General features: G+C 38.3%; 1 protein-coding gene and 1 long non-coding RNA gene across 2 annotated transcripts; one reads left to right on the top strand and one right to left on the bottom strand.

Moving 5' to 3' along the window:
• Window positions 1-2,781: 2,781 nt before the first annotated feature.
• On the top strand, window positions 2,782-3,905 carry LOC145125338 (uncharacterized). Its single transcript, XR_013715942.1, has 2 exons — window positions 2,782-3,426; window positions 3,506-3,905. It is a non-coding gene; the product is annotated as an uncharacterized LOC145125338 (long non-coding RNA).
• A 3,764-nt stretch (window positions 3,906-7,669) lies between these two features.
• Window positions 7,670-10,473, bottom strand: LOC145124896 (serine/threonine-protein kinase 52-like). The gene is made up of 7 exons (XM_079060376.1): window positions 10,227-10,473; window positions 9,545-9,895; window positions 8,897-9,018; window positions 8,610-8,815; window positions 8,372-8,546; window positions 8,148-8,282; window positions 7,670-8,046 (listed from the first exon to the last, which is right to left on the bottom strand). Exons 2-7 carry the CDS (start codon window positions 9,888-9,890, stop codon window positions 7,834-7,836), a joined length of 1,197 nt encoding a protein of 398 aa, XP_078916502.1. The 5' UTR covers window positions 9,891-9,895; window positions 10,227-10,473; the 3' UTR covers window positions 7,670-7,833.
• Window positions 10,474-26,386: the final 15,913 nt, after the last annotated feature.

Below are 26,386 nucleotides of genomic sequence, written 5' to 3'. Positions count from 1 at the left end.
TGCACCACGCCTGATGTTATTAAGATTTGACATGAAAGTTTGTAAAAAATCTATTTTAATTTAAATTATGCCCTTGGCCATAAACAGATGGTTCCTAGTCTGATTTCAAGTACATCTGCTGATCTGCCCCTGCCCTCATTTGGTTAAATGCAAGAGAAAGCAATATACTTTATAGAATTTAAATTATTTACAACCAAATGGATTGGTTCATCGTTGCAAGCAATGATGATACTTTAATCTGAGAAACAAAAACATAAATAGATATTAGTTTGGTTTAATTCATTAAGCAATGGGGATAAAGCCACTTCATCAATAGAGAAAAGAAAATTTAGGATAAAAAGACGAAAATGCCCTTTACCCAGATTTGCCATATTGTAGAAGTCTTTTGGTTGTAATACACAAATTATAAAAAATAAAATAAAAAATATGATTCTTTATGACCACAGCGACGTTTTTGACCACAATAACTTTTTTGAATAAACTTGCATGACACATTATATTATCAAGATTAGACATGAAAGTTTGTAGAAAAAAAAAGTTAATTACAGTGCCATTTCAAGTACAATGCCTCTTTACAATTTACATAATTGATAATTATTCCCCTGCATTTAAACAGACATAGTTCATAGTCTGATTAAAACTTTTTCTGCCACTGCCCTTATTTGGTTAAATGAAAGTGAAAGCAATACACTTTCTAGAATATAAAATGCTTACAACCAGATAGATTTGTTCCTGCACAATATCCAGAAAACATAGAATTCACAGAAAACAACATATTGCGAAGTATAAATTTAGCATTGTACCATGCATTAGTGACACAGATTTCAAAGAAAATTTTCGTTTTCAAGTTTATATTTCACAGTAATGTTTCACGACAATTGGAGCAGAGTATTACTTGATTATGCTGATTATGCAGTTGACACAAATTCACTAATGAGTTGAAGCTGGAGAAAGGACAAACATTTAAAAAAACATCGGATCATATGGTATATATATATATATATATATATATATATATATATATATATATATATATATATATATATATATATATATATATATAATATGAAATATAAATTCAAGATTGGAAATTGTTATGAGGAACGATTTCATTCCAAAACAAATACATCGGGAAATTATTCATCTAATCCTACCTTGATTTTAGCTAATCATATCGATCATTCTAATTATACATTGTACTCCTGTAAATAGCGACTGACATTAAACGATATAGAAGGAATGAATAGATTTTGAGCTGTCATTATCATTTGAATTAATTATTATAATGATGTGGCTTAAATAATATACGTTGTGACAATTAATAAATAGAAATGAAAAAAAAAATAACAAATTGACAAGTGGAAAATAAATAAGTTTAAAATGCCCAAAAATTGACATGTGTCAAAGTCAATGAGAAATTGACATTTGGCAGAAAGTTTTTTATTTATTAGGGTAGATTCGCAACTTCTCAAGCTTCCAGCTCATTAATTTTCTATTATTTATAAATTTTACTGTCGTTAACAAAAATAGAGGCACAATTTCGTAGACATGTACTTGACATCAATGTTCTAAATAACGTAAAGCACGACTTGGCGGCAATGTCAAGCCTCAAGTTTTTTTGAGTCGTGGCGATCCATATCGTTTGTAAAGCGTGACTTAAGGCGACAATTTTGTATATAATTAATTATTTTATATGTATTTTCTACTATTATTCATTTTTATATACATATATGACTTAAGACGGCATTTTGTCAAAGCTTGGCGGTAATTACAAGCCTTGGAGCCATGGCACGCCATGACGAGCTTTTTAGAACATTGCTTGACATACATTACACAACCTCTTATACTTATCAAACTTTGATACTAATCATCATCGATCATTCCTTTCTTGTTCTCAATTCATTTGTTAGGTGATAATGTTAGAGCACATGTGACATTGCCAGAAAAGGCTACTATTGTGCATGCAGTATAGTATATGGGGACTCAATTATGGATCAATAGGATAAAAATAATCTAAACACTTTGACTAAAGCAAATTTGTCCCCCTAAGGAAAAGATTTTGTGGTCGAAAAACCAACAAGAAGACTCCCCACTAATAGGAGACCAGCATATATGATTTCACATTGCTTTGATGCATTTGGTTTTGGCTGTATGTGTCTTTATGGAAGAAAGATGCCATCAAAGCTAATCCCAATTTAACTAGTTCTGCGCATATCATTTTAACCACAAGAAAGACATAAGAATTCAACTACATTTGAATTTACGATATCGTTCATCATTTTTCTAAACTTCAAGCTAACTGTTTGTTATGTTATACATGTAAGTTTCTCTTTAATCTACTACTAGTCTGCAAGGTCATTAGCTTGTTTTATATCTCCGATGATAGGTTCATGATATTCCATGAGGAGGCATCATAGACTTACATGTCTTTTTTCACTAATAAAAAGGGTACATGTCCTAGGCTTAAATTAAAAGAATCTAGGATATGTTGTTGATTTCTAATTTTCCATGGCTTAAAATGACATTGTCAGTGGATAGGTGACACTCATGTGGGAAAAAACATCATAAATGGTTCCTGTGTTTTTCCAAATTCTGAAGTTTAGTCCCTGTGGTTTAAAAACCTCATAGATGGTCCCTGTGTTTTCAAAACTTTTGACGATTGTTCCTTATTGCTAACTCCGTTAACTTTTGTCCGTTAATTGAGGGGCATTTTCGTCATTTCACACCACAGGGACCATTTATAATCTTTTCAGTTATTTTTTAATAAAAGAATAAAAAATAAAATAATATGCAAAGGGGTTATACCCTCTCTCTCTTCCTTTCGTTCTTATATCACCAGCCGCCACAACCACCATCGTGTTTCTCACTCTTTGCTGTTGATCGGAGCTAGCCAAACATCCTCACATGTGCTGCTGTTACTGCTTGCGTCGCTCCATCGGACCAGCTCCCTCCGACCACCTGTCACCGTTCACCACCCCTCCCTTTCAGTTCATGTCGGCAGAAAACAAACGAGCAAGGCAGTGGAACTGTCATTGCACGCCGCCACCACCCGCTGCCACCGTGAGGACTCCGATCACCACCACCTACTGTCTCTTTCTTTCGTTGATCCCATCACGACCCATATTTTCTTCTCTACTCTTGTACCTAGTTGTCGTTCGGTTTTATGGAGGGTTTCCCTCCAAATCTTGATCCCGATGTTTCTACGTCATTGGAAGGACAATTTGATAAAGCAAAATTAGGCTCAAAATCGGTTACTGTTTTCACCTCGAATCTTCCTTCTGGTTCTTGTCAAGCTAATAAAGTGTCTATATGTGTTAAGAAATTCAATCCAGATGAAAAATTGGCTAAACCTAGGGTTACCAGTTTGGAAAATAGCGATCTTCTGAAGAAATTGAGCTCCAATCCTCTGATTCAGTTACATTACAGGTATGCCCTCCCTCCCTCTTCACTATTTTTGATTCGATCAAAGCCACTCCTCCTCTTTTCCTTTTCGTGTTTTCTGCAGATTTAACGGGTATGCCCTCCTCCCCTATCTACAACCAGGCTCCTTACCCCCTCTGATCATCTCGATGGTTGTCTGATCATCTAAGGAATAATTTAAAAACCCACACGTACACACAAATCGGTACCTGATGTTCTTGGTTAATTTTTTTATTCCTCTTCCATCCAAAATGAAGTTTTGTCTTAAAGTTTTGGTTTTGTTTGACTGTGTTTGATTCTTGGTTTGTCTGTTTACAAGCATTAAAATCGATAGCTCCTCCTATAAATTTGATTCTAGTCTTTGTTTAATTGTTTTTCATTATCGGCTTGCTTCTTTAATTCTCGGCTCTGATGGATTCTTGGGTTGTTTGACTATTGGCTTTGTTTGACTGTAATTGAAATCAACTGATTCTTAGTTTGTTTGATTAATCATGCATATGGTTAAGGATTGTAAAGAACTCTTATCTCCTCTTATCTTGTCTCAAACTGCCGGAACTTTGTCAAATCAAACAGTTGGAGACGAATTGGGTTCAAGATCGTCGGTGCTAAAAGGTTGCTTTGGTTGGAGATGACAGGAGGGAAAAAGGGGGTCGTGTGTGATGTTTCCGGAATAGAGGGAGGAGACATGTGTGGTGTTTTTGGGATGGAGAAATCAATGGTCAGTAATGGAATGGTACTCACCGAAAGTACCTATGTCGCTTTTCTGGAACAGGGCACCCACTATCAAACATTGAGAGAGAGAGAGAGAGAGAGAGAGAGAGAGAGAGAGAGAGAGTTTTTATATATTAAATACTTATATTTAGTTTTCTTAAAAAAAATAATTGAAAAGATCATAAATGGTCCCTGTGGTGTGAAATGACGAAAATGCACCTCAATTAACGGACAAAAGTTAATGGAGTTAGCAATAAGGACCATCTGTCAAAAGTTTTGAAAGCACAGGGACCATTTATGAGATTTTTAAACCACGGAGACTAAATTTCAGAATCTGGGAAAACACATGGACCATTTATGATGTTTTTTCCTCATGTGGGTAAGGGATGTCTCCAACTATATAGTTAGAAAAGTATTAATGATTTAAAATTGTATTTGCTTATTCTTTTTTGTTTCTAATGTTATTTTTGTCTTTTATCTTAAAAAATGAAATGACGCAATTAATTGGATTTCTTGGACCGACATTTTCTTTATCCTAATTAAGTTATTTTAACTCTCATGATATTGTTGTCTTGTGCATGGCTTATAATATGTTTTTTTTTTACTATTTTAGGAACAAAGATGTTAAAAAAAATGGGGGCATATGTGAAACTAGTTTCAAAAGGAATAATCGTTACTACGTTACTACATATATGGAACATGACTTAGAAAAAAAAGTTGTTAAAAGTGATTGTACCAAGAATAAAACATGAGTAAAAATGATATATTGCTCTTATCAAACTTCTCAATCAGCCTCAAAAGATGAAGTGGATATGAATGTCATGTTGCAGCACTCAAGGAGAGCTTTAAGAAACAAGGAGAAGTCAAACAATGTGAAGAAAGTTATGAAAAATGTTAAAATTTATGATGTCGAAGTATCTTGAATTTCATAACATAATATGCCCATCTAAAAAAGATGGAGATCATATGCATGATGACATAATAGATCATTCATAGCGATAATGAAGTTGATAACAAATGAAAATTTTCAAGTAGCGATAATGAAGTTGATAACAAATGAAAATTTTCAATAGAAAAAAACAAAGAAAGAGGAGTTCTGGTGGTGTTTAATTTTGACCAAAATTCCATGTGGCACTCATACAGGTCATATAAGAACATTTTAAAACGGTCAATGTGACTTTATTCCCTTAATGTAAAATAAAATAAAAAAAAATAAAAAAACTTAAGTGACGGTGACAATTTGTTGAGCTAATATGACATTTTCCCAAAACACAAAAAGTTTCTTTACTTTCATACCCTCCTCGTGGCTTAAATATTAACATCATGGTTTTATTGATAAAAAACAATTCAAAAATCTCCACGATCTTCTATATTTGCTCCTGTTCAGCTTTGATAAACATCAGGGTATGGTTGGCATAACTTGACTCTAAAACTAATAAAATCACATTAACATCAAATCAAGAGATAGTTAATCAGATTATGATGGTTTGGTTACAAGATAATAAGTTAGATATAATACGCTTAGGCCCTTCATCTAATTCTTGTAACAAATTGTCACCAAAAAATAAATATTACCTAGAAGTAGGTGATCGGCTCCAACAATGATCGACCTCTTCTTTCTGTCTTTCTTTTCTTTCTTCTTTCTGTCTTTCTGTCTTTCTTCTTTCTTCTTTCTACTTTCTCTTTTCTTTCTTTCTTCTTTCTTTTGATTGCTACCAATCAAACCTTCTTCTGTTGTTGTTGCTGACCTGCTGCTTCTGTTGCTCTCGTTGCCCAGCAGCCAAAGGCTCCTCCCACCGAAAGTTGACTCTCAAACCAGCCCTCTTCAACCTGCTCTGATACCAAATGTTGGAACAGGCCCTCAAGTTTACAGACTTTATTGCCTGATTTTTCAGGAAGGAAAATGTAGGAAGAAAGAAAGAAGTGTTTGTGGGTTATTTGCTGCACTATAATCAGAAAATAAAAGGCTTCAAATAGCCTGCACATACCAATCCGAAGTAAAACAAAACAACCTAGAACCTAGCTACTACTCCTAGATAATAGGACACATTCAATGACCAAGTACATTCACGTGCATTTCCCATGAACTGGTCAACCACCTTTATTCTAAAGCTAAATAAAACAAATACAAAATATTAACCAATACACATCAATAGATTATCCAACACCTACTACATCCCATTATTAGTTGGTAAAGTTTATTATTCTTTACATTAAGGGTACAACTTCATATGCTCGTACCATTGACAAGCCGGTCACTAATCGTGTAGTTTGCTACTCAGATATAGATTAGATATAGATTGGGCTAGATGTATTGAGACACAAAAAATCCACATATGGCTACTCCACTTGGGTGATAATCTTGTTTCTTGCAGTGCAAAAAGCAACTAACAGTTTCTATATCAAGTTGTTAATAAGAGTATCAAGAGTATCAGGCAATTGCAAACACAGTTGTAGAAATCATATGACTTACTCATCTTTTAAGGGAACTCCATGCTCTACCAGCAAATCGACCCACTTTTTTATGTGACAACAAAAGTGTTTTATTAATTAGCCAAAATCCTATCTCTCACATAAGTGCAAACACACATTGATATGCAAACACACATTGATATTGACTATCACTTCATCCGTAAGCTTGTGTCATCCGGTCGATTATACACCGAGTTTGTACCAACAAAGCTTCAAGTGGCTGATACATTCAGTAAATGTATTCCACGTCGACCATTGTTTGAATGCTTTCGTGGCATATTACCTGTTAGTCCCCAACCAATCAGCTTGAAGGGGGTAATAGTTCTAAATTAGTTGTACGTAATTAAATCAAGTCAATATGCATACTAAGGCTATGTTTGGCGGACTAGATGAAAAGCTAGTTGTTAGCTGAAAAGCTAGCTGTTAAATAAAAAATTAGCTGATAGCTGAAAAGCTAGCTGATAAAAAATAACGTTTGATAAAACTAGCTGAAAAGCTAGCTGAAATATATAAAATTACATAAAAGGACATGTAGGAGTATGTGTGTTTATAATTAATTAAGGGGTGTATTTGGAAAATTTTAAAAAAGCTCCTAAAAAGCTAGTCTAAGTAGCTTTTCAAAAAGCTAGCTTAAAAGCTACTTTTTGGCTTACCAAACACGATATCATAAAAAAGCTCGAAAAATAAGCTAGCTGTGGCGCGTCAAACACAGCCTCATAGGAACTTAAATTCGTCAACCATTGTGATAGACGGCTCCTTATTCATAGGAGCTAATTCTTTGTAATTTGTGTATTTATACCTTGTATCTCTTTTCTTTTCATTTAATTTTGAAGATTAACATTCTTTCACCAAGCTTGGATTATTACCATATCCTCCTGTTTGGGCGGCCTTGTTAGATATGGTTCACATGCTTATCACATGCTTACAAGTTGTAAAGTTAATTAACTAACAAAATATGTTACAAGTTAGTCGCCTTTGAAATCGAAAGACACTATGTTTCTTCTTAATTATTCATTGCAGCTTCTCTTGTAAGTGTTCATTCAATCAATGAGAAAAACCTCTCGGTACTCTTTTATCATTCAATCATAACAGTTAATAACTCCATTTTGGTGCAACTTACAAAATCATATGAGTTCTAACTCATTGCACTCTATGTACAGTCAATGCAAACACAGGCACAATGATTTAAAGAAAATTTTGTTGAAGAGACACCAAGAGATTTGACAGAATTCAAGGACCTCGCACTGGGCCAAAACAGAAACACCCAGCAGCAGCAACTTGATCTTCAGGTATCATACCTCCGCCCTTAGTGGTATCAATGGCCTCTAGTAACTTCACAACTTCAGGCATCTCTGGGCGCTTGTCAGGATTTGCATCCCAACATCTCCTCATTACGTTTGCTAAAGAACTTGGACAACATCTTGGTACTTCTGGCCTCAGATTCTAAAAAATTTTACACAAAAGTTATTAAAATTAAGTGACAACATGTCCAGAATACCAGAAAATAGTATCTTAAAAAGAGCAAACAGAAGTAGTTGGTTTACATGCCGAACAACTGCTGATGAGACTTCAGCAAAACTGAGAAATGGGTACGGAAGATCACAACAATAAGTTTCCCATAAGCATACACCAAAGCTGTAAACATCACATTTTCTGTTATAAGGCTTTCCTTCGAGAACCTGGGGAAACACATTTTTGATTTTTCATATTAGAGATAAGAAGATCAAACTTAATATGACACTTTATAAAGCTCAATGATTAAGATCACCTCTGGAGCCATATAACCTAATGTTCCAGTTTCACCCGTCATGTCTTTGGGATTCTGAGCTTCAACACGAGCAACACCAAAATCGGCAATTTTGAGCTTCCTATTAGTATCTAACAACATATTTTCGGCTTTAACATCACGATGGACAATCTTCTTTGAGTGGAGGTAGCTCAATCTGCAAAATTGTTACATTCATTAACGATTTAAAGGATGTACTTATGATACAATAGAAACTCACCCTCTTGCAAGATCCAAAGCGAGTTGAATAACAATTTTGTACGGAAGCTTCTTCTTCCTATTCCTGTATAATAATCCTTTTAGGGTTCCGCCTCTAAGAAATTCTACCACCACACAACAAGCCTTTGATGGAAGTTCAGTAGGATCATCACTTGAGTTTTTAGTAGGAATCTTGAGATTTGAAGTCCCCATTGAAGCACCAATAAACTGCAACCCACTTTCTGATAGTTAAGAACACTAAAAGAAAAGAAAATACTTTTGATGCATACAAATATGTCGAGTACGTACACTAGTAACATTTGGATGATCTAACTTTTGCCAAACAGCAACTTCTTGCTGGAATGATGCTCGTAAAGCCGCCAGTTCATTAGTAGTAGCCATGTCATCCTCTCCCCAATCCAACAGTTTCACTATATAATACAATAACGATATATTTGTATAATGTTTAAATATAGAGAGGAGATCATCAAAAGGGAAAAGTTTTCATCACTAAATTAGTAGCTTTTGGATGAGTAACGGGTCATAAAAAAAAAAAAAAAAAAAAAACCTTAGTAGGAGAATATAATAAGTTATCATCGTTTGTTATTTCCTCTCATACCCTAGAAAACTTTAAAAGAAACTAAGCTTAATTCAATACACTTTAAAAAGCCTTAGAATCGATTTTCATGACAACTTAGAGGTCCCGTGTTCAAATCACATATTTTTTTTATCGCTCACATGATCACTACAGATGTACAGTTTTGGATGGATGTTTTCTAACATGGCTATGCATGCATGCCATTGTCATCACCAAAGAAAGTTAGTTTTTTTCTTATATTACCAAATCTACACAAGATAATCTTGGAGGGTGTCCCACATTCCTATGCTCATTTTGGATATGTCCTAAGAACAATGGGAGTTCTTGTAGAAGCAAGAGAAAAGTACTTAAGTACATACCAGCAACATCTTGCCCATCATAAGTGCCACGATAAACCGTTCCATAAGCTCCTCGAGCAATAAGATTCCTTATTTCCAACTTAGCCAAATCAATCTCCCATGGTTCCTTTGGCCTATTAGGTTCTACATTTCTTGACCAAGCTCGGCTCAGGTGCTTCTCTAGGTGCACATCCAAGCATTTGAGATCAATTTCATCAGCTCTAAACAACATGTCATTGGTGCTTGCAGATTTCTTGCACTCCCCCAACGTGTCTTTCTCTCCAACACTTTCCACGTTTTTCAACTTTGATTCAGAAACCTCAGGATTTGGGTTATCTTCGATTTCCCCATTTGTTCTAGAATCCATTGTCTCTAAACACAAAGGTTAATTATTCACATAGAAAAAAGGATATAAAAATACACCTACATCAACATATCTATAAAGATTAGAAATTGATATAATGTTATTCAAAGAAGACTCTAAATGCAACAAGTAGAATGAATAGACTCAGAAAATAGAATATTACATACGGTTTATATATATTTATAAAGGTTCATGGATAGAAACCAATACTTTCATCATGGTTTAATTATGATTGGCTTATCATGTAAAAGATCGAATCATGCATGCATGTTTCGATCCAAGGATGATTACATGACACCACCACATGTCAACATTAAGAGACAAAAAGTGAACACGCACCTTGCTTAATTAGAAATTGTAAGATAAAGATGGAAATGACAAACACCCTGAATTCAAAAACTTAAAACCAGGAATTTTAAATGTGTGAAGAGTGAGAGACGAGACAGATGGGAAAAGGGAAGAGAGAAACAAAAGTTGACTACACCTAAATAATTGGAGAATGAGAAAGAGATAGTAGTGGCTCAGGAGTCACATGATGGATTACGCCAATTGATAGAATGAGAAAATTATGGTAACAAAGCTTGAAGATTAACTTCTCGATATGAAATTAGCCTTATATTTTGCGAAATCAGTGGGATAAAAAAAAAAACTAGAGGTATCGAAATGTGTGAACCGTAGCTTCTAATCTCATTACCTCACATACTTCGAAAAATAAGACGCGCCTTTTATCTCATAAATATCATTTTACCCTTTCTTACAAGATTTTCTCAAGGGGCTACAATTATAGGTCTTTGCTACAGTTCAACAATTATCACGTTCGTCAATGGTATCTTATTTCCGTCACAATAAATAGTTTCTGTTCCTAAACGTTATTAAAATATATAAAACTGATTGTCTTTAGCAAGGACACGTCCTCCTCTCTAAACTCAACCAACAGAAATCAAGTGTAAGCAAGGAATCTGCGATCTTACTCTTTGGGCAGAAGGTGCAGACGTAAACACAGAGCAGAGGAAAAGACGTAAACACACGCCCTCCCCAGCTAATTTTCCCGCTCAAAATATCTAACTGAAATTCCACATTTACCCTTGAAGGCTTAAAGTCAAACATATTATGACTAATCGATAATATCCAAAAGATTCAGCAAGAAATTAAGAAATCTTCTATTGTTCAATCGTTTCTGCCCTTTTTGATCAGATTGATATATAAATCACTTTGTTAAAGAAGAAGAACATCTTGTAAGTCCTGCAACATATGTTAATTTTGGTTTTCCTTTTGTTAATTCATCTGAAAGAAGGGTGTTTTTTTTACTATTCACTAGGAGAAATCATTGAACCAAGTGAGGGAATTGCTATCGCATGGTAAACAGCTCCTCAATCACCCAAATTTTCGTGTTGACTAGTAATATTTGGATAAATCCACGAAATCATGTAGGTAATCGTTTCCTATTTTATTCTTCATTTTCTCTATTTCTGCAGATATAGATAGGTCACAAAAAGGTATGGAATTTGAATTTTGAAATCCCTTATCTCCGGCCCATATATCGTCTCACTTCCCCTATATCTCCCATTCTCCCTTCCTCTTCTTTGTGATCGTGAACATGAAAAGTAAACTAAACCCTACGCAACGACCTTTGCAATCTGATGGTGATGGTTTCGCCTTCAACCACCTACCACCATGGGGTTATCACCGGAATCACACGGTGCAATCTTCAACCACTTTCCAGATACTCTCTCTCTATTTCTATTTGATTTATTTCCCTTAATGTTTTCATTGTAATCACTGGGTTTTCTTCACTATTTGAGAATTTGCATTTTCGAATTCCATATTTTAATGGTAGAATGGCGATTTTAACTAGAAATCTGACAATGAACCACTGATAGAGGTATGTATCTACGTTTATTGGCTGCAATTTTTCTTATCTTTTAATATCTTGGTTTTCAAAACCCTAGATCTTTTGCTCCTTGCAGTTTGTAACATTTACAGACATAGGCTTCGTTTGGTTGCAACAAAAATAAACAAAAAATGTAAAGTTTGGTGTTTGTCCAAACTTTTTTTTGAATTACTATTGTTGATATGTGTGTGTTAGTGTCTATTTATGAGTGTGATTTGTGTATTTGTGTTGTGTGTGTGTGTTGTGTGTGTGCTGGTGTTTGAAAAAAACTCACCTACAGATCTGTCAAGGCTTTATTGGGAAGTGATTTATTTGTTTCTTTCATATATTATTATTTTTTGGGATTATGGATTTGATTAATGAACTTATGATGGTATTGAAAAGTGACAGGGCAATATATTGTGTCATGTTTTCTCCTAAGATTGTTGTAATAACAATAGATTTGTATGTAGAACTTCTTTTATGTGTCATGACAAATGGGTGTGTATTTTCAGGTGGTCTCAAGATGTAGAATGAGAAATTTGTGGTTAGAGTAAAGTTTTGGATGGATGCAAATGGCAGAACCTGTGATGAAACTACATACAAAATCAACTTGATTATTCTATTGAAACTAAAGAAAATGCGTTGGTATGTCATAATCGGGATGCAGATATGGGTTTTGTATTTCCTCAGGAAAAAGTGATGTTGCATCATCTTGAAAGAGTCTTGGCAAATAACCCGTTGTTGTCAAAAGTGGTCGATTTATTGTTGAAGTGAAGCCTCATGTATATATTGTCAAAATATTTTCATTTATTTTAAATTTCTAAATTGTAAGTTAGAGCTTATTAGCTCTTTGATGCATTGCAGGTTTGCCCCAAGGAGAGTGTACTCAAAAACCATTAATGTGACCCCAATCATCTCCTTTCACACGTGTTGCAATCCTAAGCTGATGTGTCTTTTTGATCCAACAGAAAAAAATTAAATACAAGATACATAAAATGAATCAATGGATAGAATTTCTCCCAAAAAACTATTTCATGTAAATATATATGGTAAAAGCTAAAATATAGCACTACGAGTTCCCGCCATTCTTTCCCAATTTCATATACAAATTCTAATATGTCCAACTTTTAAAGTAAATGTACTCTCTGTCTCTCTCTACTCATGTGATTATGTATTTTTCTTTCTTTCTCCCTATTTATCTTTTGTTATTGTATTCCATTGAAATGAATAGATTTAGAACAATGTAATTTTTCTTTCTTTCTCCCTATTCATCCAAATAGATCTGAATATTGTTGTTTTTTTTAACTGCAAACCACTTATTATGTATTAGTTTTGCTATTTTAATTTGTTAGTCCGTGTATCACAAGGGTTTTATCCTAGTAATAATAATAAATCACAATATGATATGATATTCACTCTTAGCATCTTTCATAAAATTACAGAATTACTCCAATTCCCCCCCCCCCCCACCCCAACAAACAAAAATAATAATAATAAATCTCAATATGATATGATATTCACTCTTAGCATCTTTCATATGTAAGCATGAATAATTTCCCATGAAAACCCTCTTTCATTCGTATCACCATATATATATACGAGAGTGAAAATATATAGAAACATGCCTAACAATAAAGGGCCAAATACACTAAAGATAAATACATAGGGAAAATATAAATAATAATACACTAACAGCCCCTCGCAGTTTGAACGTGGGGAAAGATGGACCGAAAATCAAGAAACAATGGTGAGGGAAGGCTCTTCGTGAAAATAGTTGCATACTGATAAGAGGATGACACATGAAGAACACATACATGACCTGTTGCAACTTTGTCGCGGACAAAGTGCAAATAAATTTCGATATGCTTCGTATGCTGATGATGAATCGGGTTAGAGGATATGTAAAAAGCACTCACATTATCACAATAAACTATAGTGGCTTTGGTCAAAGTATAGTGAAGTTCAAGAAGAAGATTATGAATCCAACAAGCTTTAGTGACAGCATTGGCAACACCCCGATACTCAGCTTCAACACTAGACCGAGAGATCGTATTTTGACGTTTGGATAACCAAGAAAGAAGATTGTGTCCTAAAAAGACATAATAACCCGAGGTAGAGCGTCTCGTGACAGGACACCCATCCCAGTCGGCGTCAGAATAAGGAGTGAGGGTACGACTTGGAGAGGTATATAGTTGAAGACCATGAGCAGTGGTACCCATAATGCAAGATGCGCTTCAAAGCTGTGAAATGAGGCCCCCTTAGGTCATGCATACATAAACATATCTGTTGAACTGTATATGTGATGTCAGGCCTAGTAAATGCCAAATACTATAAAGCACCAGCCAAACTTCTATATAATGTGAGGTTAGCGACTGGAGGACCAGTGCCATCAAACCTAGCGGATAAATCAGATGGAGTGGATGCAGGTTTACAGTTGGTCATGGAAGTCGGGTCAAGAATCTCTGTAGCATATTTTGTTGAGAAAAAAACCATCCGCCAGTCGTGCAAGTAGCCGAGACACCTAAAAAATAATGAAGATTCCCCAAGGTCTGTTATAGAGAACTCATAACTCAATAAAGAAGTGATATGAGTCAGCAGCTGAGTCGATGATCTTGTAAGAACAATATCATCTACATAAAGTAACAAATATGTTATGTGAGTGCCCTTTCGATAAACAAATAAAGAGGACTCACATATGTTGTAAACAAAGCAATTACGAGAAATGAACTGGGCAAAGCGCTGAAACCAGGCATGTGGTGCTTTGTTGAGACCATATAACGAACGCTGAAGTAAGCAAACGTAATCCATATTTATCGGGTGTGAGTTAGATATCTTAAACCACCCATGATCCATCGGAGTTCTTTTCTCGTCTTTTGTCGGCTCAACTTTTGGTTATATTGGATACTAGGATGGGTTGTAATCTGCCATGCTCTTCTCTTTAAGCAAACTCTTGGAGTACACGGTTTGCTTCGAGCTAACTAATAGGCTATATTTATTCAACATAGTCAACTCTCTAACTTAGGATATTATTGTGTACTAATTTGTATTACTTATATACATCATTCTTTGTAATTATATAGTAAGTCCTTCATGATAATAAAACTCATTCTGGTAAAATTATCCCTCTCTATATGGTATCAGCCAGATAAGCGATTCTCCTCTTTCCCCATTCGCTAATCTCAAACCCTATCTCCATCCAGTCGACCTCGGCCATGTTGACTCCTCCTTCTTCATCTTCAATTGACTCAACCCTAACCATGAATACTCTTCTTCATATTCTTACTATCAAATTAACCTCCTCCAATTATTTATTATGGCGAAATCAGGTTCCCCCCTTCCAAAGAAATTAATCATGGTTGAAGGTAAATCCACCATAAATCCAGCTTACTCCTCGTGGCTACACATAGATCAACAAATTCTCCTTTTTCTATAGTTATCTCTTACAGAGGAATCCATGGCCAATGTCCTTGTCCATACCACCTCTCAGTCCTTATGGTCTACCTTAGAAGCCGCATACAACCATGCCTTCGTAGAACGTGCTCAGAATATTAAGGATTCTCTCAGGAATTTGGAGAAAGGTACCTCTTTTGTGTGAGATTATGGAAAAAAATTTAAATCCTTGTGTAAGCAGTTAGCAGCCATTGGTCATTCTATCTCTGATGATGACAAATCTCATTAGTTTTTATGTGGTTTAGCTCATGCCTTTGAAACCTTCTACACAACCTATCAAGTGGTTCAACGTATACCTCCCTACAGTGATCTATTGGCCCAAGATGAAGGTCATGAATTTTTTGTCACATATCTTCATGGTTCTTCTACACCACAAGTAGCTTTTACTGCATCTCACCAGTCGTCTTCCCAACCAAACATTTCTCGTGGATTAGGTCGGTACTCTATACTAACCCTCATGATGACCTACTTCAATACCCAAGTAAAATGACAACAAGCCTAGATCACTCATCCCAAACTCCTTACTCATTTTTTTCTTAAAGACGTTTACTCCATCTTCATAATCACCAGTTATAATCAGATCCATGTAGATCCCAATTATCAAACTTTTCTCTTTGACTCTTCTAATTTACATTGCATACTCTTAAGGGCACCTCGTGAATATTATTTTCTTTAAACACTTATCTAAACATGAATTCCAAGATCTTAGAGCTTTACGAAGCCCATAAAGTGACTTGGACAGCTTGTACACTTATATTGGTTGATCACACTTTACATACCCCTCTGGTTGTGTTCGATAAACTATATCTTCCAACACTTCATTTAGGAATGTTGACTTAACATCAAAGTGATATATCAACCATCCATTCTTACCATAGCGAGCAAGAATAATTCTAACTCTTTCAATCCATGCAATCTGAAAATACTACATCAAAATCTACCCTAAGTTTTTTTAACATAACCCTTTCTCCACAAATCAATACATTACCATTTGGATCCTTTTTTAACTTATAAACCCATTTGATATTGTTGTAAATCCAAACCAGGTCAAAGCCACATGTTTTATTCAGGGGCATTTTAGTCTTTTGTTAGGAGTATGACTAAGTAAATGGCCATGTTGGCGCTAGAGATTTAGTAGACATTAGGTGCAACCATTTTATGATAAGTAGTTGAAAGTATGTTAGTTAAATATCCTTGTAATTAATTGATCTGGAGCACGAAATAACGTAGAAAATTGTCCCACAAAACTTCTTAATTCTTCTGTTTCATTTCCTGAAAGTCATGCAGCAAAAGTGATGTCATATCTTGTTGTTTGTTGTTGCAGTGAATTGAGTACAAGGGCCGTATTTCTAATAATTGGTATTAGAGCGAAGGTCGAAGAGGGGGAAGCCTTTGGATAAAGGGAAGCGAAAGATGCAGAAGTAGTAGGTCGACAACTGGTTTTGGAGGGGAAAATCGGAAAGAATATATGATTAGCATCAATGGAAAGAAAGAGACGAAGAAAGAAGCAAGGAACGAAAGTAGCATGAAGCATCAGAAAAATCAGAAAGATAGCAAGCACGTAGTTTGTAGCAAGTAATATAAAAGAAAGAGAGCAATAATGAAAGCAAGCAACAATGATGTAACGCCCTGTCCCTAATCGTTACCCATTTGGGTACGGGTGACGTAATGTAGATGATTTCGCTGTTCGGATTGGGTTTTGGAGCCATGAGGTATTTTGGTAAAATGGCAACACGGCCTTTTATGGAAATTTGATTTTTGTTCAGGAAGTTTTATGGTAATTATGAGTTGATAAAAGTGTAGAGCTTCTCGTTACCTTTTCATGGATATAAGGATCGTCGAAATTGGATTTATAACGAAGAAGTTATCGCCTTCGGAGTATTTTAGGGTTTAAGAGGAAACCCTAGTACGTGGGGCGTGCATAAGGAGCACGTGGGGCGTACTGGTGCGAAGGGGAGTATGTTGGGCATACACTGGTGTACGCTTAGCATACCAAGGAGGAAGGATCGCAAAGCCTCGGCCTCGCAAGCTGGGCATACGAGGAATACGTTGGGCGTACGAGGGGTGCAAGAAACCCTAATTTTGAGGATGTGTACCCTATTTAAGCATCTTAAGTCTTTAGGGCTAGCCTCTTTACCAGCCCCCAAACCTCCTAAAACCCCAAATCGACCCTTTAGCCTCTTTGTGGTGTTCTTGAGCTATTACGAAGACTTTGGTGCCCTTTTTGCCTTTTTGGAGGAAGTAGAGAAGCTTGAAGTTGTCTTGGAGTAGTTGGTTCACGCCTTCTTGGTGATGGATAGCAGGCTTTTGATGGACCCATGTTGGGATTCCAAGAATGACCCAAGCTCCGGTTTGGGTGCATAGTCAGGGGCGTGTTCGACTTAGGATGAGTATGGATGGATTGATAGATGAGCGGTAAGACCATGGGCAGTGGCCATGGTAAGATAGGAGTGTTGTAATATTTCGGGGTGGCTTTAGCATTCACTAGGTTGGTAGATAGTGTGGGAGTGTTGTAAGACTATGGGGTGGCCCATAACATTTACTAGGTTGGCAGATAACGTAGGAGTGTTGTAAGACTACGGGGTGGCCCGTAGCATTCACTAGGTTGGCAGATGATGTAGGAGTGTTGTAAGACTGTGGGGTGGCCCGTAGCAATCACCGGTCATTATGCAACGATGAAGGTGTGGCAAATCCAGGATTGGTTATGATTTATTCAGATGGATTAGACCAAGGTGGGTCAGTTTGTAAGACTATGGGAGGGTTACAACATGCATGGAATCAGGAAGTGGTAAGTCGTTGGGGGCCGGTTGTGATATAAGACTACAGTTGGTTGTGTAGCATTCACTTTAAGCATTGGATTTGGTGCGCCAGTTGGATCGGTATGTTATGAGTGGTTGGATCAGAAAGATTGTTGGAGCCATAAGTGGTGAGATAGCTAGGGCAATTATTGCCAGATGAGGCTTTCATTCGGAAGTCGCGTGGGCGACTACGTGTGTGTGTCTATTTGACTCAGCAACCATGTGAGAATCCAGTGAATCGATGATTTGGCAGGTAAGTTGGGAACAGGGAGGTCTCGGCTGCTTTTGGAAAGCAGTTAGGGGGTAGCAAGATGATTCGGGCGGTATTAGTGATTTGGGATTCGTGTGTCGAGTCACTTGTTATTTGCAGAATATGCTAATTCACTTGCAGTTTGGATTAAATAATCTCAGAGTAATTGATTTAACCCTATTGCGTAGCTCTCGTCTGAGTCTAACCGTTGCAGGGACGAATCTTCTACTCGAAGGATTATATGAGCCTTCTTGTAACATCCCAATTTTCATGTCCAAAAATTTCGTTTTAATTATTTAACATGTAAAAATTAGTTTACCAAAAACATTGTTAATATCATATAAACATGAAAACATGTATCAATTCATATTATCAACAATACTAAAATCAGAGTACAATCCCATGAATCACATAATGCGGAAATTTGGTGTGCGTGTGATGTGCAGCTTCCGCGCCGATTCCTTCCCCTTCGCTGAAGAGGTATCTGAAACAAACTAAAAACTGTAAGCACGAAGCTTAGTGAGTTCCCCCATCATACCACATACCATACATAACACATACTGCCAGGCATATCTAGGTGCCTGACCTACCCCTTCATTCCTCTCGACCGGTAACCTTGCCTAGCATACCTGGGTGCTGGCCTACCCCTTCGGTCCTCTCAACCGGTAAACTTGCCTAGCATATCTGGGTGCTCGCCTACCCCTTCGGTCCTCTCGACCGGTCTTCGGGGACTATTTCACCCCCTACTACTATCGAATAAAATCATAACACATAGCATAAGGTGTCTAACACGACTGGGTACTAACTACCCCTTCGGTCCTTTCGACCGGTACCCAGGTCTATCCTACCCCTCCTATCATATATCACATAGCATCATAGCATACTAGCACGTAAGCATAACGGATAACACGTACCAGACAATTATCACAAAGACAATCATCTCATCTATAAATCATACTAGTGGGCCGGCCTTGGTGCCTTAGACCCACTTCTACTGGAAGGTAACTCACCTCAAAGTCGCGTAGTGTCTGCACTGATCTCGGTGTGGAAATCAACTCTCCCCGACTCCTCAATCCCTACACGACAACTCTTCTAAGTTATCAACTCATACTCGTAACCCTTACAAGGGTCACTCAATCCAAGTCAAAGTCAAGTCAAATCCATGGTCAAAGTTAACATCTAGTTGACTCGACTCGCCGAGTTGGCCCGACAACTCGTCAAGTCCCTATATGCACGAAATGCCATAATCTCGTCCCTACTTGTCGAGTCTAGCAAGAGCTCTACGAATTCGCCTTTAACAACACATCGGCCAATCTTCCACCGACCCGCCGAGTTCATTCTTGAACTCGTCGAGTTCATCTTCATCCATAAGAAGATGTTCAGTCTATGACTCGCCGAGTTCCCTGTGAACTCGCCGAGTCCGTCTTCATATGGCTGGGACATTGCCTTGAACTTTTCGAGTCTATTCATACACTCGTCGAGTCCCATGGTTTCCAGGTCTATAATCATGTCCATCTTTGTTGAGCCCTCTTCTAGACTCAACCAGGTTCCTCGCAAGCAGCAAAGGTCGAGGAACCATTACCCGACTCGCCGAGTCCCAAGAACAACTCGTCAGGTCCACTAAGTCCATGTTCCATAAACTCGATTTCTGTTGAGCTCATCTCATCCAAAGGGTAAATCTGACCTCTTAGGGTCAATATAACACGTAAAGTCACGAACTTTACATCCATGCATGGGTCTTTTAGCTCAAAAGGACCAAAAATGAGATCTACAAGATGCATGGGGCTCTCATGGCCATAAAGTTGGCACCTTTATGCCATGAGAACCCTCCAAAGTCCAAGATCTGAAGCCATATCACCACATTACACCCGACAACCCGAAAATAGCTTAGAAATGCCCTAGAGATACCAAAATCCAAGCCCTAAGTTGATTAAACACATGGAAAGTCAAGATTGGAGCTTTTTACCTTAAATTAGCTAGAAATTGAACACAATCTCTGGATCTTCTAGCTTCAACTTAAACTCCCAAGCTCCTTTCTTCTTCTCAAGCTTCACAACCACAAAAAATGCACAAGAATGGCTTGAGAGCACTCAAACAATGCTAGGGTTTCAGTTTAAGGTCTTCTGGAAGTGTGAGGGACGATGGAGGCTGATATGGGAGGAGATAAGTTGTTTAAATAGGGTGAAAACCCTAAATATTAGGGTTTTGTCCAGATAGCTCCTACTCATCGAGTCTGTCTCCCGACTCGTCGAGTAGGTCACTTAAACCCCCGATCAAAAGTCGAGTCTACTTGACGAGTTGGGCCTCCAACTCGCCGAGTCCCAGAGTGAATTGCAACATTTCTTGAATTTAAATACGTACCAGGAATCGGGTGCTACACTTCTGTCAAGTATAAGTGTTCCGCAACAATAAATGGTCAGTGATTTTGTTCCTTATGTAGATAATCATGGCTTGAAAGCTTTTTGTTTGGTCTGGAATTCAATGATGATTTGGCATGGTAGTGATTCATTATGGGCGTCTGTCGGGGAGTCAGACCAATTCGAGATTTCAGGATTCGGGAAGGTAGAAGTGGTTTTCTGCATGTGATTAAGGATTCATTTTTCGTCGGGTTTGGAGAGTTTTGCTAGGTTTAGGTTCGGTTGCCTTTAGGGAGGTTGTGGTACGTGTAGGGGTTGTAATTGGGTTGTTCAAGCTGTATGGTGTGCTGGGAATGATAAGTAATGATTTCGAGAACCAAATCTAATTTAATTGGGGGAGATTTGTAACTCCCTATCCCGAATCGTTACCCATTTGGGTGTGGGTGATGTAATGTAGATGATTTGGGTGTTCGGGTTAGGTTTTGGAGCCAAGGGGTATTTTGGTAAAATGGCAGCACAGGTTTTTATGGAAATTGGATTTTTTTCGGGAAATTTTATGGCAAGTATGAGTTGATAAAAGTGTAGAGCTTCTCGATACCTTTTAACGGATATAAGGATCGCCGAAATCGGATTTACAACGAAGAAGTTATGGACTTAGGAGTATTTTAGGGTTTAAGAGGAAACCTTAGTGCGTGGGGGCGTACATAGGGAGTACGTGGGGCGTACTAGTGCGAAGGGCAATATGTTGGGCATACACTGGTGTACGATTAGCATACCAGGGAGGAAGGATCGTGAAGCCTCGGCCTTGTACGTTGGACGCACGAGGAGTATGTTGGGCTTACAAGGGGTGTATGAAACCCTAATTTTGAGGATGGTACCCTATCTAAGCATCTTAAGTCTTTAGGGCTGGCCTCTTCACCAGCCCCCAAATCTCCTAAAACTCTAAATCGACCCTTTAGCCTCTTTGTGGTGCTCTTGAGCTATTAAGAAGACTTTGGTGCCCATTTTTGCCTTTGTGGAGGAAGTAGAGAAGCTTGAATTTGTCTTACTTGGCGAGAAGGTTTTGGATCCAGAATTATCATCTTTTGGGCAAGCTTTCTGAGGTATCAAGTTTAAACCTTGGCTTGTAGATGTTTAGATATCCTTATAGCTTATTTTGTTATGCTTTTGGTCCTTTTTGGTTAGATGGAAGAGTTAAGACGTTTTGAGGGCTCGTTCGTTTAATCCTGAGTTTGTATTGGACTCCTTAAGCATAAAGGTGCAAGCTTTATGGGATTTTTGGTCACATGCGTGTATTAAGTCACTTATTAATTCCCTTTTAAGCTTAAGAGCTTCATTTATCCATGCATGAATGTAAAGTTAGTAACTTTATGTGATAATTCAGCTCAAGGAATTCAGATCTATGTTTTGTAGCTTTCTCTTCAGGGATTAAATGTTGAATCAAGTTTTGGGTTGAAGAGGGTGAGTACACTTAGTCTTTTGGGCCTCACATGTTTGGGCTATCTTTTGGGCTTAATTGCTTGGGTGCATTGTTGAGCCATCTGAATGTAAGTGTTTGGACTAGGAAAAATTAGTGGGCCTTAGGATAAGGCCCATGAAGGGATTTAGGTCCGATTTGAAAAATTGGGCCATATGTGGGCCTTGGATTGTTAATTGGTTTTTGGACCTTTTGGATTGAAAGATTGGGCCTTAGTATCGGGCCAAACTAGGTAAGGGGGTAAAATGGTCTTTTTACCCTAAGTATGGATGAAAGGATATTGATTCGACTCCAATTGTTCATTGGGTGTTAGTTAATATTGATAGCTTGGGGAATTGTCGGACCAGCAGCCAGGGATTATCAGTGTGATTCAGCAGTGCGAGGTGAGCCTCCTCACTGTACTACTCGGTCGAGGCACCAATGCCGGCCTATTGGTTTATGCATTATAGGAAGACCAGGAGGCAACCGTTGTCATTTGTATGAAAGACCAAAAGGTGGTTGTTGGCAAATCTATATGCAAGACCAGAGTTTGGACTTTGGCAGTTAAGTAGATAGTTAGTTGTAGATTGTATGCTAGTTTTCTTTGTGATGCTTGCATGGAAGACCAGGAGGTGGCTCCTGGCACTTGTCTGTAAGACACAGGGTTTTGGCCGCCGGCCTGGCAAGGAAAGACCATGATACGGCTCGTGGACTAATGGTAATACTATGGTTGGCACATAGAACCTCCTATTGAATGTTAGATATGTATGATATTTATGACTCGGGTGTTATGTATGGTATGTTGTATTTGGGTAACTCACTAAGCTTTGTTCTTACAGTTGTTGTTTATGGTTTCAGGTACTTCCGGATCGAAAGGGGAGGGCCCGACTTGATCGCAGCGCATACACCCAAATTTTTCCGCAGCCTTGAGATCTTGGGATTGTACCTGAGAACTTTTTTTATTATAAAATACCTTTAAATGTTTTAGAGCCTTGGTTTGAGGGATTTGGGCATACTCTCGGGTATGCCTGGACTCAAACTGAGGGTTTGGTGAAAATTTTCATAAAATAAATGTTTTATTAAAAGGGTTTCTAATCAAAGAAATGGGTGTGATGCGTGCAATCGGCCGAGCTCAAGTAAGTGGTTCCCAGAATACCAATACATGTTTATTATGATATATGATATGATTATGAGAATCGCATGGTAGATTAAAGCTAAAGATCTGCTCAGGATTTTATGATAAGAGATATGCCTTTATATGCCTGATTGTATGAGCTTTTTTAGAATTGCATGCTAGTATGATTTTCATATCAGTGGATAGAATGGCTTGAGTAGGGATATGTTGGTCAGATTTTTCATTGCCCGAATACTGCTTGCTTTGTTTTTTATGGGACTCTTAGTGATGTGGATCAACTACCATCATGAATATGCTAAGTCACATGTTGCACAGGTTAAATAATCTCAGAGTGATAGATTTGACCCTATTGTGTAGCTCTTGTTTGAGTCCAACCGTTCTAGGGTTGAGTCTCTTACTCGAAGGTTTATCTAATCTCTATTGCATGCGACTATATTCATGAGGTAGTTTGTTGACATCAGAGAGAATCTTTCAGCAGCTGATGACAAGGTGAGGTCGGGAACCTAGGAGAGCCTAGGAATTGATTCAGTGGGTTTAGTTACGCTGTTTAGCGATGAAAGGGTGCATCAGTTTGAGAGGGTGACTTAGAGGATTCAGGATGATTCCTGAGGAAAGTATGGATAGGTTTGGAAGGTAGTATTAGGCCCGTACTACTGAAAGCACTGGATCCATACTCGAATTGAGGAGAGTCTTGGAAAATCTAGGAAGCTGGAGGGATGAGGATTCTTGGGTATTTTCTGATCATTTGCATGTTGTATTTCAGTTTGGTGATGAGCACTCAGGAAGGCGGTTATGGTTCTGGTTCTGGTTCCGGCTCAGGTGCAGGTACTTAGTCGATTAGCGAGCAGATACGGGAGTTCATCTCTTTATAGATTACCCGTGGTATTTTAGAGCAGACTCCTATGATATTTGGTTCAGTCAAGGAGGGGATTCTAAATTAGATTTTTGATGAGCGCTTGTGCGCGTTCCGTGTTAAGGTTATGGCTATCGTTGGGGCTTGCACTCTTTCTTTCCGTGAGTTTCGTTCTTGTGGAGCTCCCACGTTCTATGAGGAGAGGACCCTATTTCCAATAGGAGATGGTTAGCGGATATGGCTAAAGCGTTCAGGACGAGTTTCTATCCCGAAGAGTCGAAGGTCAGATTTGATTCCTGCCTTTTGAAGGACAGGGCATGGGACTGGTAGGAGACAGGAAGTGAGGTGGGTGATGATGTTGTTGATGCGATGTCGTCGGGTGATTTTTTGACCAGGTTCCGAGCTGAGTTTGCACCAGTGATTGAGGTGCAGCAGTTGGAGTGGGAGTTTCAGGATCTCCGCCATACTATTAAGATTGTGGCAGAAATCATTACCAAGTTCCGGGAGAGGGATTTATTGGTTCTACAGTATGCAGCGGTTAAGGAAATGAAGAAGGTAAGGTATCATGATATGTTGAGGGATGACATCGGGGAGTTTGTGAGTATATCAGGCTTCAAGACCTTGAATGATATGATTTCTAGAGCCCAAGAGCGGGAGATCGATTTGGAGCACCTGGTGAAGAGGGGGCCAGATCAGGTGCACACAGTGGAGGGCTCTGGGAAGAGACCCAAGACTTTAGATCAGTGATTGAGAGGCCAGCAGGGCCAGGGTCAGTGCAACGTGTGTGGGAAACTACACGATGGGGTTTGTAATTCTAGGGTGGGCTGCTACAAGTGTAGTAGGGTTGGTCATGTTAGTAGGGATTGTCCTCAGTGGGCAAGCTCATTATGTTTTCACTGCAACCAAGTGGGCCACAAGAAGGTCGGCTGTCCGATGGTGAGGGGAGGAGCAGTGAGTGCACCTGCTCCGGCTACTTTGAGGATCACTGATGGTCGTGAGGGTAGGGCAGGAGCCCCAGTAGGGAGGAGCTGAGCATTGCAGTTTCAGACATGGGAGGCCAGGACTCCATCAAGCGATATTGTAGGTATGTTGCCTTTTTCCTTCTCTATGGTTATTATCATTATTTATATTGCTTGGTATTTTGTATCGGCTTAGGGTAAGCGTTATATTTGATTTAATTCTCTGTTATTGTTTGAGTTGTATCATCAAGAATTTTTATATGCCATTTGCATGCCATGAATCACTAGTGGGCCAGTAAGGGGTTATATCTTGTTGACTGGGTTTCAGTGTGTTCGGTTGTTGTTCCAGTTCTTTATCGGGATCAGTCGAGGGGTATCATTTGGAAGGTCTATGATCAGGTTCAGCGGTTTACTCTCCAGTATAGTCGGGGTTCGGTGGTTTTAGCATGTGAGCTTGGTTGGCCACCGTGAGTGCCAGGGGAATTGATTTATTGCTGAGATATCGGGGTGTTTATATGGATTTCGAGATTTGTGCGGACATTGGGATGGGCTAGTGAAGGAACACTAGTTTTGGTAAGCGCAGGTTGTCGGCGGTTCAACCATAAGGAGGAAAGATGGATTGGGAATACATCAGACTTTGTGGACTGGGAGAACTTTGTCGAATCAAAGTGCGGGAGGACCGTTCAGTTTTCCGGGAGCAAGATCATTCGTGAAACTAGGATGGATTTCACATTCCCGTTGGGAGAGAAGACGACTCAGGTGGCCGTCTGGATTGAGGATTGTGTGAGTTGGGAGTTCAGGAAACTTCAAGTAGTTTGTTCGCGCCTTCTTGGTGATGGATAGCAGGCTTTCGATGGACCCAAGTTGGGATTCCAAGAATGACCCAAGCTCTGGTTTGGGCACATAGTCTGGGGCGTGTTCGACTCAGGATGAGTATTGATGGATTGATAGATGAGCGGTAAGACCATGGGTAGTGGCCATGGGAAGATAGTTGTAGTATTGCGGGATGGCCTGTAGCATTCACTAGGTTGGTAGATCGTGTGGGAGTATTGTAAGACTACGGGGTCGCCCATAACATTCACTAGGTTGGCAGATAGCATAGGAGTATTGTAAGACTACGGGTTGTCCCGTAGCATGCACTGGGTTGGCAGATGATGTAGGTGTTGGATAAGGTGTCTAAGTCCATAATTATTTCTGGTATGTACTTGACCCGACCCAGCATGGTCCATTTGAGTTGCATGGCATCATGCACTTGGATAGATTAAATGAGAGAAATAACACTTCTGGTTTATTAATATATTATAAGTTCTAATATATTAATAATATTATTTAATTAGTATTGATCAAGAATTAATCTAGGATTAATTA

This window comes from Lactuca virosa, chromosome 7 (assembly GCF_052849685.1).
Source record: "Lactuca virosa cultivar CGN04683 chromosome 7, Lactuca_virosa_CGN04683_v6, whole genome shotgun sequence".
NCBI lineage: Eukaryota > Viridiplantae > Streptophyta > Magnoliopsida > Asterales > Asteraceae > Lactuca > Lactuca virosa.
This window is presented reverse-complemented; position numbering and strand designations above follow the sequence as displayed.

Excerpts from the sequence above, each read along its gene's own strand:
- LOC145124896 (XM_079060376.1), bottom strand. The coding sequence starts at position 9,890 with ATGGATTCTAGAACAAATGGGGAAATCGAAGATAACCCAAATCCTGAG. Across the intron at positions 8,283-8,371 it reads TAGGTTATATGGCTCCAGAG|GTTCTCGAAGGAAAGCCTTA; the intron begins GTGATCTTAATC and ends GTGTTTCCCCAG. Across the intron at positions 8,047-8,147 it reads CATCAGCAGTTGTTCGGCAT|AATCTGAGGCCAGAAGTACC; the intron begins GTAAACCAACTA and ends AAAATTTTTTAG.